Raw genomic sequence first — 15,726 nt, forward strand, 5'->3', positions numbered from 1 at the left:
TTCTCCTGATGGGTAGACGTACTTCATGCTGTGTTTGTAACACCCATCTATGTACTTGCAGACCTTGAAACCAGTACGTGACCAGAGGGCCTTTGTGGCCAGCGGCAGAACTAGGTTTGGGGACCTGGAAGGGGCGATGTCCCGCCCCGCAGAGGCGGGGCACCCGCCGGCGTCACAGGGCTGCCTTGCCCCTCCCTTTGGGACGCGGGTGCCGGTGGCGCCATCTTACCCGGTCGCGGGAGGGGTCACAGGTCAGTGCCAGATCCTCCGGCCTGCGAAGGAGCACCGAGTCGGTGATCGGATCAAGGGACCAACGCAGGGCCTTCTTGTCCCGGAGGGTACGATGCCGCTGGTGGTGAAGGCGGGTGATAGCGCATGGTGGGGCATGGGGAGTGGCAGGGGGGTCTCCGGGGAATGGGGAGGGGGCGGAACCTCCGGCACCACGATGGAGAGAAACTCCAACCCCCCCACACCCCACCCCGCAGCGCAAGCAGCAATCTTCGTTTGGTCCGCAGACCTTAACCTTCTCACTTGGCTCCTTTGATTGTGTTAGTACCCCATTCTGAAAAGGTTGTAAATTTCTTTTGTCTCTTTTTCTTTCTGGAAAAAGTGGCAAAACCTGTGATATGTCATAGGACTGTAGCTTCTAGGAGAGAGGGTGAGAATGTGGGGTTTCTTAGGGTCACCAGAAAGGGTTCAGTAGTGATTTAAGAGTGAAAGGCCATAGTACGTATGGAAAGGTAGGACGCTTCAGGACCGTGGTCACGGTGTGTCCATTCTGCTTTAGATATCTTTTGCTTTCCTTCTAGGTGGTTTTTCCGAGGGGCCGCCCAGTATTTCCCAAAAGGACAATGGATTCTGGAACTCGCCCCATTGGTAGCTGCTGTAGCAACCCTGCAGGACTCTCTCGGGAGTACAAATTAGTGATGCTAGGTGCTGGTGGCGTGGGGAAGAGTGGTAGGTGACATTTTCCATTTTATAAATAAGAATGAAAAAGTACTTCAAATAAATGACCTCTGCCCAATCCAGTGGGGTTACTGGCTATTTGTTGTGCAATGTTGATAGTTAAAATTCTTTCTGTGGGTCACCTTGGTGAGGATTTTAACTTTCATTTCTTGTTTTGAAGCCATGACCATGCAGTTCATCAGCCACAGGTTCCCAGAAGATCATGACCCCACCATTGGTAAGTCAGATTCTCACTTAGGTTTCCAAATACACCCTGTAAAAGTATCCTGGAGCCAGATGTAATGGTGCAGACCTGTAAGCCCAACCACTGGGGAGGCTGAGGTGGGAGGATTGCAAATTCAAGGCCAACCTCAGCAACTTAGCAAGACCCTGTGTCAAAATGAAAATAAAATGGTCTTGGTATGTGACTCAGTGGTTATGTGCCCCTGGGTTCAATCCTCAGTACAAAAGAAAGAAAAAAAAAGAAAGCAACAACAAAAATCTTAAATATGTTGATAAATGTCAATTTAAAAAACAATTAATAATAAATACTCAGTTTTTTCTGTGCAGAAACAACAGACCCTCAAACATGTTTACTTTTGGTCTGATACCAGAAAGAGCATATTAATGTGAGAAAAAAACATGAAATATTTTTAAAATTCTATTTATATTTTGAGACTTTTTCATCATCATCAGATTTATTTAGAAACAAGGATATAATAGCAGTTGGTAAACAACTGAATATTTCTTTTTTTTCTAGACATATACATAGGCCTTCTTTAGTCTCTGTATTGAACTGAGTGTTAATGGGACAACTTTCTTTGTCATATTTTTTATGGTTGGTATGCTGTATGGTTAGACCAAAGAAAAAGCTTAATGACCACTTACTGTAACCTTTTCTTGCTGTCACTTCTCTAAGGGTCTGACTTGAGACTGACTGTAAGTATGAGTCAGCTGGTTTAACTTCCACAAAAGGAAGCAGAAAAACAAGTAGAGCCAGCCTTCTGAACTCTTACAACCCAGGCATGTAGGGCCTGGACTTTTTCCACTTGAAGCCCTTCATTTACTTCCTTATACCTGAAGTTCAGTAAATAGTGGTATATTCTGTCCTGCCATTTGTAGTCTTTAACTCTCTTATTGTCAGAATGCTAATAGAGTAAAAAAGTCATTTTGTTTGTTTTGCCTTTTTATTTTTAATTGTTCTCTGCAAAGACTAAGAACGCTAATATCATTGCTAAACCATAAGGAAGCAGGTTTGATTCTAAGGGATTATAACTTAGTATAAAAAGAGTAGAGGTGGAGGAAGACACAAAAAGTCATCCATGCCACTGTTATTTTCCGTATGTGGCACTGTGCCATGATGCTGGGTCCCTTGGAAAGATTTCCATTGGATCAGGCCCCTGCTGCTCTATTTTCCATAAAGCCAGAGTGTTCTGTGGTAGCCCAGCTTTGGATATGGTCATTTTATACAGTAGGTACCTCTGTAGATTTGGGAAAAATAGAAAGAGTTCATGTTTTTCATGTATTATACTAGATTTTTTTGCCAGTGTTGGGGATTGCACTCAGCCTCACAGTTGCTAAAAGCAAATGCTCTGCCTTAAAGCTTCATCCCTAGCCATATGAAGTACTTTTTTTAAATCAATATTTTTTCGCATTATCTAATGACAGCATTATCTGATTCAACAGCAGCTACTTGATTTCTTGAGTTGCTGTTAAATGCCAAGTTCTTTCAATCCCCAGCACCCAAAAAAAAAAAAAAAAAAAAAAAAAAAAGCCAAGTTCTGGGGTAGGCCCTTAGATACAGTGGCAAACAAAAAGAAACAGGTGTCTGTTCTTACCCAGTTTGAATTTTGTTTTAAATTTTGGCTGCAAACTATAAGTAAAACTTTATATTGTAACTAATACTAATACAAGTATGAGAGTATATGTACTGTTGGATACCTATTATAAATAAGCACGTTTGTAAACAAGTTAAAATGTCATGAAATTTTGCTTACCTTTCTAAATATGGTACACTCTAAGATTTTTTCTTTTATTTAGGCTTTTGTTTATTTTATTTTGTTTTAGGTACTGGGGATTGAACCCATGGGCACTTAACCATTGAGCCATATCCCCAGTCCTTTTTATTTTTTATTTTGAGACAAGGCTTCAAACTTGTACTTCCTATCGTAGCCTCCAGAGTCACTGGGATTACAGGCATGTGCTACCACACCCAAGAAAGTTTTTTTCTTATCTATTTTAATGCTGGCCCTAACCCATTAGTTTTATTTCACAACTCACTAATCCTAATAGACCATGACCTATGGTTTGAGAAACACTGATTTAATAGGCTCTTCATCTTTGAGGAAGAGTCAGAAATAGGGATTCAAGAAAAAACATTGAAATATATTGAGATATAAAGAGCATTTGTTTTGAGGTATGAAAATATTGAGTGGGTTTTTTACTCTTTTCTATGATTTCCAAGGTTACTGTAGTAACATGCCTAAAAGAAACCAGTTGCACTGGCCTGCATAAGTAGTGTGAGCTACTCAAGAGACTGAGGCAGGAGGATTATTTGATCCCAGGAGACTGCCAGCCTAAGCAACAGAAAAAGATCACATCTCACTAAAATAATCATCATCCTCATCATCATCATAAAATAAATTTTCTTCAATAAGGGAGGAATTGTGAAAATATGGATTATTTAGAAAGTAGTAAATTATGGCTTTTCCTTTTTCAATACTATTAAAACGAAGAGCTGGGTATAGTGGCAATGTCTGTAATCCCAGTGACTCAGGAGGCTGAAGCAAGAGGATCTTAAGTTCAAGGCCAGCCTCAGTAAGTTAGCAAGACCCTGTCTCAAAATAAAAAGGACTGGGGATGTGTACAGCTCCCCTGAGTGTAGTCCCTAGTACAAAAAAGAAAAAAGTTGGGTGGAGTCAACTTCAATATCTTCATAAGGTGAGTTTTAAAATAGTTACTTCATTCTGTGTGTATGGATTTATAGTACAACTTTATTCCCTCCTGTAGAAGATGCTTATAAAATCCGGATCCGGATTGATGATGAACCTGCCAATCTGGACATTTTGGATACAGCTGGACAGGTATTAAATCCCAGGAAGCTATGAGTTAAGGCTGTTTTACTCTAGTAAATGGGAGGAGAAGGCTATGCAGAGATCACTTGTTTATCTCTCTTAATTTTTCATGCACTCTGACTCAGGATAGCAGGTAATCAACTTATCTCTTCTTTAACCTGAAATAAATAGCTAGTGTGTATAGTTCTAGGTTACATCAATACATTATTGATCCATGTGTTCCTTTAGGCAGAGTTTACAGCCATGCGGGATCAGTATATGAGGGCAGGAGAAGGGTTTATCATTTGTTATTCTATCACCGATCGCCGAAGTTTCCATGAAGTTCGGGAGTTCAAACAACTCATCTATCGAGTTCGACGTACTGATGACACACCTGTGGTTCTTGTGGGAAACAAGTCTGACCTAAAACAACTAAGACAGGTGAGAAAAAGAAGAAATAGTTTTCTAACACCGTATAGAATAAGTCATTTTTGTTAATTAGCTTACAGATTTCTTTGCCTTAAAACAGAAAATCAAACTAAACTTCTCCCTAACCTTGAAAGTTTCCCTGTGTCTTTTTATTTGCTAATGTTATGGATAAAATCTGGATTTTAGGAATCAATTTACAGGAAAGCCACAGGGATATGATCAGATGACAAATAGAATAACCATTAAGCGAAGGGTCGTGGAATGTTCATTGACTAAAACTTCAGAAATAAATCACTTTAAACTGGATGGGTGTGGTGGCACACCTGTAATCCAGCAACTCTAGAACTGAGGCAGGAGGATCACAAGTTCAAAGCCAGCCTCAGCTACTTAGTGAGACCTAGCAAGACCCTGTCTCAAAATAAAAATATATAAAGGGCTGGGGGTGTTGCTCAGTGGTTAAGTGCCCTGGGTTCAATTGCTGGTACCTTAATTAATTAAAAAATAAAAAGAACTGGGGATGTAACTTACTGATAAAACATTTCTGGGTTCAATCCCCAATACCACCCCCCTCAAAAAAAATCTTTGTAAACTGGGCATAGTGGCATACACCTATAATCCCATCTATTTGAGAGGCTAAGGCAAGAGGCTCTCAAGTTCAAGTCCTGCCTCAGCAACTTAGAATAATAAAATAATAAAGATTTTTAAAAAGAGCTGGGGATGTAGCTCAGTGTAGAGAACCCCTGGGTTCAGTCCCTAGTACCGGAAAAAAAAGAAACAAAAAAGAACTGTGTTTATATTGCAACAAGAGAAACTTAGATTAGACTTCACCTTATACTTCCTGATGGAGAATTTTGAGCCAAAGAGGAGGAGACAAAGAGAAATTATAGCGGATCACTGAATAAATGATAACCACAAGGCACAGTGGCCCACCCCTCAGTAATCCCAGAAGCCTTGGAGGCTGAGGGAGGAAGATTGTGAGTTCAAAGCCAGCCTCAGCAACTTAGCAAGGCCCTAAGCAACTCAGGGAGACCCAGTCTCTAAATAAAATATAAAAAAAAGGCTGGGGATGTGGTTCCGTGGCTAAGCGACTCTGGGTTCAATTCCCGGTACCAAAGCAACAAACAAACAAACAAAGTATGACTCAGCTGGTAGAGTGCTTGCCTTGTAAGCACAAGGCTGGTTCAATCCGTAGTACGAAAAAAAAAAAAAAAAAAAGAATAAGTAATAACCTTCAAGTTAGTAATGATATTTAAAATTTTGCTGTTTGGGATAAAGGTGAGAGTATAGTAAAACACATACATGACTACTAATGAAAGCAATAAATGGTACAAATCTTTTGGAAGTAGTTTGACAGTTTTTAAAATTGTAATATTTCTGTTCTTTCCTTTTATTTATTTATTGTTATTTATTGAACCCAGGGATGGCTTTACCACTGAGCTATATCCTCAGCCCTTCTTACTTATTTTTAATATTTTTTAGTTGTAGATAGACACAATGCCCTTTATTTATCTATTTATTTTTATTTGGTACTGAGGCTCAAACCCAGTGCCTCACACATGCTAGGTGAGTGCATTACCACTGAGTCACAACCTCAGCCCCTATTTATTTTGAGATAGGATCTTGCCAAGTTGCTAAGGCTGACCTCAAATTTGCAATCATGCCTCAGCCTCCATAGTGTCTGAGACTACCTGTGTGTACTACCACACGTGGCTAAATTTGTACTATTTCTCTGTTAAACCTTGGGAAAATCTTTTCAGGAGGTTATATATAAAATGTTCATTGCCAAGCTACTCATGGTAGCAGAAAATCAGAAACCATCTAACTGTCCAAAAGTAGGAGAAGTATGGCCTATGCAGAATTGGATATATTGATTTGAGGTTCCTAGTAATTTTCAGTATTGTAGTTTAAGTATATATCTCTTTTCCTTGTGCTTTCCTTTTAGGAGTGGGTACTGGGGATTGAATTCAGAGGCACTCAACCACTGAGCTGAGCCACATCCCCAGCCCTATTTTGTATTTATTTAGAGACAGAGTCTCACTGAGTTGCTTAATGCCTAACCAGTGCTGAGACTGACTTTGAACTCACAATCCTCCTGCCTCAGCCTCCCAAACTGCAGGGATACAGGCATGTACCACCGCACCCAGCCTTTTCTTTCTTAAAATGGAAAGTATGGAGAAAATTAATCTTGCATATTGATATCCATATCTATTTAGTAATCTGTTCCAAAAAGTTATCTTGAAAAAAGATTAGAAATAGAAAAAAAGATAAGAAATCATATAATTGGAAGGCAGAAAAGCCATGTAATCCAGCCCCCACAAAATCACAAAAGTGCCTGTACTCTGCCTGCACACCCCAAGAGTTGGGGCGCTCTCCTGTTGAGGTTGCCTATATACTTTTGTACAGTTATAGTTGTTTTTCATTGTTAACACTCTAAATTTGCTCATGTTTTCACTTTTAAAGGTCACCAAGGAAGAAGGAATGGCTCTGGCTCGGGAATTCAACTGTCCTTTTTTTGAGACTTCTGCTGCATACCGCTATTACATTGATGATGTTTTCCATGCACTTGTACGGGAGATACGAAAGAAAGAAAAGGAGGCAGTGCTGGCAATGGAGAAAAAATCAAAACCCAAAAGCAGCATGTGGAAGAGGCTAAAATCCCCATTCCGGAAGAAGAAAGATTCAATAACTTGAAGGGAAGATGTGAAGTGTTTTATCTGTGAACTGCAGTGCTTGATCGAAGCAGTCCAGTAATCGGCAGTAGTAAGCGTGGTGCTTGCTCTTTCTCCTGTTATGACCGTTATTTTAAAAGTAACTGATGAGGGGTGCCTACTAGGAGTTTTCAATGATGTGGTATTTAAAGTATTGTCTATTAGTTGATTCTGATTTATTAACCCAGTGACACACTGTCTGCTTTTATATTGTCACATTAGAATTTGATCTACCATTGTTTTGGGTTATTTTGCTGATGTTAATTAATTAATGTAAATTGTTTATACCCCAGGAGAATATGTATACCACGTGTGTTTGACTAATTTCACAAGAGGAATTTTGTTCTGTACACTCCCCATCATCCTTTAACTTCAGTTTCTTGGGACTGTCCCAGAGATGGACCTCAGTCTCGTCTATTCTTACTGTGCTTCCTTGTCACAGAACAAAAATCATACAGGGAAATCAGTACTAAAGAGATAATACTAAAGTTCATCAGCTATGGAGCTGACACCTGTTGCAGATTCTGGAGTAATGAGATTTGGGTAAATCAGGTCAGGTGCTTGCAGGAAGTTGGCTAGAAAAAGGTAGAGGTTCTGACCAGTACAAGCCTGGCTTTTCTGAGAGGTGCACTTTTGGTCCAGACACTGGGATGAGTAAGAATAGACAGGAGCATATAAAATGTAATGAAAATTTCTACTATGAGGTTCTTATGTTCTTTTCAGGATTTTGCCTTTCTTTACCTTTAAAGGTAAACACTGGATTGCTAAACTCATATTTGTCCTTAGTTGGGACAGCCATTGCCTTATACAAATTTATTTTTTTCTCCATCAATGCACATGCTAACACATTGTTTCCTAGTACTTTCCCTTATCTTCCCTGTACTCTTTGGAAGAGGAAGACCTAGCAAAATGATTTTTAGGCTCTTTATTAGACTGACTGCATTTTCAAGAGTTGGAGTAAAATTGTGTGTACTTCCTTGACATTATCAGTCACTAGACTCTGCTCAAAGAAAGTCTGTGGTATTTCTGTTTAATGAGTCCGTCATAAAGCTTTAATATTCGTACATTGGGTTTGTAATCCTAAGATTTCCTTAAGAGGATCTTACTAAGTTCACCTCAGGGTTGTCTGAGCCTTGACAGTTTAGCCTAACCACTTTTCTCCATATATGTAATTGAGAAACTATAGTACTACAAAAAAACTGCTTTAAATATTGCTGGTAAGTTCTCTTTTTAGGATCAGAATCATTTTGCTTTCCAAACATACATGTGGAGAGTAAATGCAAAAGTGCTAAGAGTAATGCATCAAGTATTGAATATTCAGGGTCACTGAAGCACCATTTGTATCACTCTCAGAAGATGTAGCACCTCTTTGAAAGCTCAACCTACTGTTTTCTGCTGTTGTTAGAGGCAGGAGGACAGGGTTATTATGTTTTTCTTTAGAAACTAAACTGTATGTGGTCTAGACTTAAAGAAAAGTTCCAACTTTTTTTTTAGCTCTGACTATTGGTCCCTTTTGAAATTTCTGGAAACATTTTTGCTACCAAATAAATCATGCTTTATGGTACTTAAGCCATCTAAAAATGAAAGACCCAAAATTTGAGTCTATGCAGGACAAAACTCTCACAAGGAACATAGCACTTTGGAGAAGCATGAAAGTAAAATACAGTGCAATTACAATATTTTACCACATTTATACTAGTTTAGAACCTTTTGGAGCTGGGGATATAGCTCAGTTGGTAGAGTGCTTGCCTCACAAGCACAAGGCCCTGGGTTCAAATCCCCAGCACCGAGTGCAGGCCATATAGCACATCTCGTAGAGTACCAGCCTCTCATGTTGGAGGCCTGGGTTCGAGTCCCCAGCACTCTGGGGTTCTGGAAATAACAAATCCCCAGCACCGCAAAAAAAAGGCAACTCTAGAACCTTTTAAGTTTAATGCCTTAATTTCTCATTACTAATCAACTAGGGAATTATTAGCATCAAGCAAGAAATTGACAGTTATATAATTGTTCAAGGCAGTCAGGGCAGTAGAGAATATTGCCAGAAGATCTGTAAGACTGAAGGAAATTTGTATTGCATATGAGGAAAAATAACAGATTAGTGTTTTTAAAGACTTAGTATTACTGACATGTATTTGATTCCTGGATAAACTAGTCCCTAATTAGTACTGAGAATTCTATTCATTCATGGTGCTAGATAGTTGGAGGGGTGTTATATGTGTAAGTCATATCTATTTTTAGTGGTCATATAGTGTAGGTAATTTATGAGCTCTAAATAATCAGCTTTATCCAATTGAAGGGCATTAAGAGTAATTACTGCGTGGAACTTTGAAGACAGAAAAATTCAGGGACAAATTGAAAGGCACTGGAACATTTCATGTCCATACCAGATCAGTAAATTAAGAGACAGAAGCTTGTGTCTAAAATTAGCTGTTTAGAATTCAGAAAGGGACATGTTTTAATTTTGTGATATATTAGCAAAATTTGGTCTACTGTGATGTTTGGGGGGAAGTTTTTCATTTATGCACTTGTATATGAAGACAGTTTGTATGACACAATACAAAACTCAAAACAATTTGTTTTGCTTTTCTTTTACTTATGTGAGTGGGTAGAAATATTTGGAATCTTTACAGAAAGCTCATTTTAAGGAAAAAAAATACAGCATGCCTGTAGTCCCAGCAATTTGGGAGGCTGAGATAGGAGGATTACAAGTTCAAGACCAGCCTCAGCAATTTAGCAAGGTCCTATGCAACTTAGTGAGACCCTGTCTCAAAATAAATATTGAAAGGTCTGGGATGTGGCTCAGTGGTAAAGTACCCCTTGGTTTAAATCCTCAGTACAAAAAAAAAGAAAGAAAACAAAATCCAGGACTAGGGGTATATAGCTCAGTGATAGAGCGTGTTGTTCAGCATGCATAAGGTACCCAGCATCCAAAAAGAAAAATAGGAGATTTTATATTCTGGAAAATACTTTTTAAAAGTTATTTTTCTAATATTTTAGCTATCCATAGTGTTTAGGTTCATTTTGGCAAAATCATACATGCAAGAAATTTGATTTCAGTCTCCATTACCCCATCTTTCCCTTCCTCTGATCTTCCGTTCATTTCTTTTTTTTTTTTTTTTTAATTTTTACTGGCACTTTTTATATATACATGAAGGTGAAATTCCCTTTAGTACTTTTATTTATGTATATAAATTGATTTTGGCCAGGCATGGTGGTGCATGCCTATAAACCTATAGTCCAGCAGCTCGGAAGGCTGAGGCAGAAAGATTGCAAGTTCAAAGCCAGCCTCACCATTTGGCAAAGCTCTGAGCAATTTAGCAAGACACTCTCTCTCAAAAAAAAAAAAAAAAAAAAAAAAATTAATTATGTATATATAGAGAGAGAGAGTGAGAGAGCGAGAACGAGCGAGCGCAGTGGCACATGCCTACAATCAGAAGTCTGAGGCAGGAGGATCACAGGTTCAAAGTCAGCAGGTTCAAAGTCATCCTTAGCAACTTAGCAAGGCCCTATCTCTAACTAAAATATAAAAAGGACTAGGGATGTAGCTCAGTGGTTAAGTGCCTCTGGGTTCAATCCCTGGTACCAAAAAAAATAAATAAATATAAATATATTGATTTTGTTAAATACATTCCATATTTCTTCCTTTTCCTTTCCCTCCCTCCCTCTTGTTCTCTATTTTCTACCTCACTGATCTTACTATTCAATTTAGGATGATATCTCCCATCCCCTTTCTTTCCCTTATTCTGCTCTAGCTTCCACAGGAGAGAAAACATTTAACCCTTGATTTTCTGAGTTTGGCTTATTTCATTTAGCATGATATTCTCCATTTTCATTCACGTACCAGTAAATGCCATTGTTTCATTCTTCTTTATAATTGACTAAAACTCCATTGTGTATATATACCATATTTTCTTGATTCATTCATCTATTCATGGGCATTTGGGCTGATTCCATCATTCAAAAAATTTTGAGTGCCTACTACATACAGTCAACTGCTAGTGGGTATTGATTCAGAGATTACTTCATGAGGAGACAAGAAAACACAAATGGAAAATGATAGTACATTTGTTACCTAATCAAAGATTATTTTTTCAAATATGTAAACTAAGAGATGTAAGAGAGTATTTTTTTTTAAATACTCGGGATCAAACTCAGGGGTGCTTAATCACTAAGCTCTATATCCCCAGTCCTTTATTTATTTAGGTACCAGAGATTGAACCAAGAGGTGCTTAGTGAGCCAAATCCCCAGCTCTTCTGAGAGTCACTGAGTTGCTTAGTGCCTCACTAAATTGCTGAGGCTGGCCTTAAACTTGGTGACCCTCCGACCTCAGCTTTCTGAGCCACTGGGATTACAGTTGTGTACCACTACACCTGACTCTTTTTTATTTATTTTGAGACAGGATCTTACTATATTGCTTAAGGCTTTGCTAAATTGCTGAGGCTGGTCTTCAACTTTGTGATTTAGCCTCCCTAGTTGCTGGGATTACAGGCATGCACCACCACACTGAGCTTATGTGAAAGTCTTTGCTTTATCTCCTCTACTGTAAAATGGGCACTAGTGTTGGCCAAGAGGACCTACGTTGGACATCGAAGAAATGTATTTGTGTCATTATTTAACATTTTTTGAGTGGGTCAGTAATGATGTTGTCTTTCACAGAAATGAGTAATGGAGAAAGGGCATTCCATTTTTTAATGTAACCTCTGTCAGATAGGTAATGAACGTACAGCCCAAGTGCCTCTTCTTTAAGCACTAAGCACAGTAGGATTAGGAATATAAAGTACCATCTTCACTGTGGAGTTTAGATAAAGTTTGCTACCTAGGGCTAGGGATGTAACTCCATGTAGAGCACTTGCCTAGCATGCATGAGGCCTTGGGTTCAATCCCCAGTAACAAAAAAAAAAAAAAAAAAAATTGCATGTACAATCAATCTTCCCTTCCTCCTACCTTGCCCTTTCTGCAGTGCTGGGGCTCAATTGAACTTGGAGCATGCAAGGTAACTGACTGACTGCCACTGACTACACCCTAGCCCTAAAACCAATCTTAAGGTATAGTAGGTTATGGTATAGAAGGTTATAAACTCCAAACTGAGAATATTATGGGAATTAAGAAGAGAAAAAAATTAGTAAGGTCCATGGCAGATAAAAGGACCCCAACTTCTTAGGAGCTAAAGGAAGAAGGAAATTGGAGAGATTGAATTTAATCTGAATTTTTTTCTTGTATAAGTTTAGTAAACACCTTATGAATAATTGTTGGTGTTACAAGTTGTCCAAACTCAATCTTGAGAAAGGCAAGACATGTAGAATTTTGAAATCTTTATTTTTTTTACTTTTTGGCTTTGCTAGGGATTAAACCCAGGGCTTTGTGGATGCTAGGCAAGCACTGAACTACATCCCAAATCCTTTTTATTTGAGATGGAGTTTCTCCAAATTGCCAAGGCTGACCTCAAACTTGTAATCCTCCTGCCTCAGTTTCCTGAGGACCTGAGATGACAGACATGTACTACCATGCCCAGTTGAAATCTTACTTTTAGTAGTCCTTGTTAATGTTGGCAAGCACATGACTGACTGACCGACTGACTTCTCTCCCTCCCTCCTTTCTTCCTTTCAATCTGTCTGCCTTTCTTTTGTATTGGGGAATAAGTCCAAAAGGTACTCTACCCTGAGCTATATCCCCAGCATTCTTTTTTTTTTTTTTTTTTTTCCTAGTACCCAGGGGGAACTCTACTCTGAGCTACATCATCAGCCCTTTTTATTTTTTATTTTGAGACAGAGTCTTTTTACGTTGGTGAGGCTGGCCTGGAACAACTTGGAATTTTGCCGCCGTAGCCTCCTGAGTTGCTGGGATTACCGCTGTGTGTCACTATGCCCAGTTTTTGTTTTTGTTTTTGTTTTAGGCAGGGTCTTACTAAATTGCCCAGACTAGTCTCAAATTTGCCACCTTCCTGCCTTAGCTTCTGGAGTCTTTGGGATTACAGGTGTGCACTATTGCACCCAGTACTTGGTTTCAAATTAAAATTTATTTTCAAGGAGGAAGGATCCAAGATGGCAGACTAGAGGGAGGCTGCGTTCCTTATTGCTCCATAACTCGGGTTTCAAGCAGAGGATATCTGTTTCTCAGTGAGGCAGTCTTTGCTGCTTACCGATCCCCTGCTATTTACCCCATTTGTCTACTTAGACCACCTGCAGTCTGCCAGCATGTGGACTACTTTTTGAGTGCAGATTGCTCACTGGCACCTATCATCTGCCATTTGCCTGCCCTCTTGACTGCTTCTTGCCTGCCTTTCACTTACCCATTACCCACCACCCAAGGTCCACCTGCCAATTGTCTGCTAGTAACCAGCAGACCGACCACAGACCACCAGTGAATCTCCAGATGCCTGCTGTCGCCTGGAAGTCCACTGTCACAGTACCTGCAGGTTTAGTAGTTGCACGTGGCTGCTGCCATTTTGAGACAACAGCCAGGACCTATATGATCCCTCAGCCCCACCAACCACTCCCTGCCTCCAGGACCCCCCGACTGACTGACCGCGCCCACCTCCAGGACCCCTCAACCAGACCAACCACACCTTGCCTCCAGAACCCCTGTCTAACCATCCGCACCCAACTTCAGGATCCCCAGCCAATAATGCGCACATCCCAAGCTGCAGCTCCCCATTTGCCAACATTTGGAAGCCAGAGCGCCATCTTGGATTATCCTGGAAGCAGTAGCTCCCATCCTTAGGTGGGGCAAATCCCATTCTGAGACACCTGCTGGAGACTGGAAGCTCATTGTCAGGTACCTCTCATGCACCAGGCTACTGAAGACTCGGAGGTTTGAATACTATATGACTATTATAGTGTAGAATTGTTTTCTTTTTTTGTCTCCTTTTTGAAAAATTTTAAGTTTTTATTTCTTTACTTTTCTTGCTCTATTTTCCTTGTTTCCTGTTTCCTCAGAGTCTCTTTCTCCCTTTTCTCAAGTGAACAACCAACTTCTTTTGATTACACTTTCACTCTACTATCTAGAACTTCTATATACTCTTTTCTTATCCCATTAACAGTTACATCCCATACCCCTCCCCATCCTCTTTGTCCTCCATTAGAAACTGCAGACATTATTGAAAACCTATTTGTTATACTATAGATAATAATTGAACTCATTCTGTTTATTATGACAATATTGTTAATGTCTTCATAGGGGCTATTTGATTTAGGGCTGCATATTGTTTGTACTGGATGCTGCTAATATTGATCTCCCCCTTAAAGAGGAGGTTTTGGAAACCTATAGGGTCACTATAAACCTACAGAGGGGAAACTGCAATACCCCAGATCTGCACTGCTAGAGGGAAGATATGTGAACAACATGAAAAAACAAGGGAAGAAAATGATCCAAACAAACCCAGATTCCATATTAATAGAATCCAGTGACAGCATGGTAGAAGAAATGTCAGAAAAGGAGTTCAGAATATACATAATTAAAATGATTCGTGAAGCCAAATGCAGGCAAGGAATGATCACTCCAATAAGCAGTTGAAAGAGTAACTGCAGAAAGCAAAAGATCATTTCAACAAAGAGATAGAGATTCTAAAAAAGAACCAAAAAAACAGAAATCCTTGAAATGAAGGAAACAAAACTCAATGGAAAACATCACCAACAGACTAGATCACTTGGAAGACAGAACCTCAGACAACGAAGACAAAATATTTAATCTTGAAAATAAAGTTGCCCAAACAGAAGATGGTAAAAAATCATGAACAAAACCTCCGAGAACTATGGGACATCATGAAAAGACCAAATTTAAGAATTATCAGGATGAGGAAGGCACAGAGATACAAACCAAAGGAATGAACAACCTATTCAATGAAATAATATCAGAAAATTTCCCAAACCTGAAGAATGAAATGGAAAATCAAATACAAGAGGCTTACAGAACACCAAGTGCACAAAATCACAACAGATCACACCAAGGCACATCATAATGAAAATGCCTAACATACAAAATAAAGATAGGATTTTGAAGACTATGAGAGAAAAGCATCAGATTACATATAGGGGAAAATCAATACGGATATCAGCATATTTCTAAGCCCAGACCCTAAAAGCTAGAAGGGCCAGGAACAACATATTTCAAACTCTGAAAGAACATGGTTGCCAACCAAGAATCCTATACCCAGCAAAACTAACCTTCAGATTTGAAGATGAAATAAAATCCTTCCTTGATAAACAAAAGTTAAAAGAATTTACAAATAGAAAGCCTGCGCTGCAGAATATTCTCAGCAAATATTCCATGAGGAGGAAATGAAAAACAACAATGTAGGTCAGCAAAAGGAGGAACTACCTTAAAGGAAAATTTATTTTCAAATTGTTGTCACATTTCATCAGTTTAGCTAGAACTAAAACTTAGGTGGCATAGACATAGAGGGAAGTAATTGTAAATTCTTATTCTCTGATTCAAGAGATTTTTGGACCTGTCCTCAAAATGTCTCTGAATATTCTCAGTACACAAATTAATTTTGACTTCCTTCTTACAAAGAATTGCTTTCAAATAATTAGGAATAGTATTAATCAGAGTAAGAAGTTAGAAGCTAGGTACCATGGTACACACCTGTAAT

General features: G+C 39.1%; 1 protein-coding gene across 1 annotated transcript; it reads left to right on the forward strand.

Moving 5' to 3' along the window:
- Window positions 1-184: 184 nt before the first annotated feature.
- On the forward strand, window positions 185-9,096 carry Rit1 (Ras like without CAAX 1). The gene is made up of 6 exons (XM_047520109.1): window positions 185-338; window positions 810-957; window positions 1,127-1,183; window positions 3,955-4,028; window positions 4,248-4,439; window positions 6,888-9,096. The coding sequence occupies exons 2-6, from the start codon at window positions 852-854 to the stop codon at window positions 7,116-7,118; spliced, it is 660 nt and encodes a 219-aa protein (XP_047376065.1). The 5' UTR covers window positions 185-338; window positions 810-851; the 3' UTR covers window positions 7,119-9,096.
- The last annotated feature ends 6,630 nt before the right edge of the window (window positions 9,097-15,726 follow it).

This window comes from Sciurus carolinensis, chromosome 1 (assembly GCF_902686445.1).
Source record: "Sciurus carolinensis chromosome 1, mSciCar1.2, whole genome shotgun sequence".
Taxonomy (NCBI): domain Eukaryota; kingdom Metazoa; phylum Chordata; class Mammalia; order Rodentia; family Sciuridae; genus Sciurus; species Sciurus carolinensis.

Excerpts from the sequence above, each read along its gene's own strand:
- Rit1 (XM_047520109.1), top strand. The coding sequence starts at position 852 with ATGGATTCTGGAACTCGCCCCATTGGTAGCTGCTGTAGCAACCCTGCA. Across the intron at positions 958-1,126 it reads TGGTGGCGTGGGGAAGAGTG|CCATGACCATGCAGTTCATC; the intron begins GTAGGTGACATT and ends CTTGTTTTGAAG. Across the intron at positions 4,440-6,887 it reads ACCTAAAACAACTAAGACAG|GTCACCAAGGAAGAAGGAAT; the intron begins GTGAGAAAAAGA and ends TCACTTTTAAAG.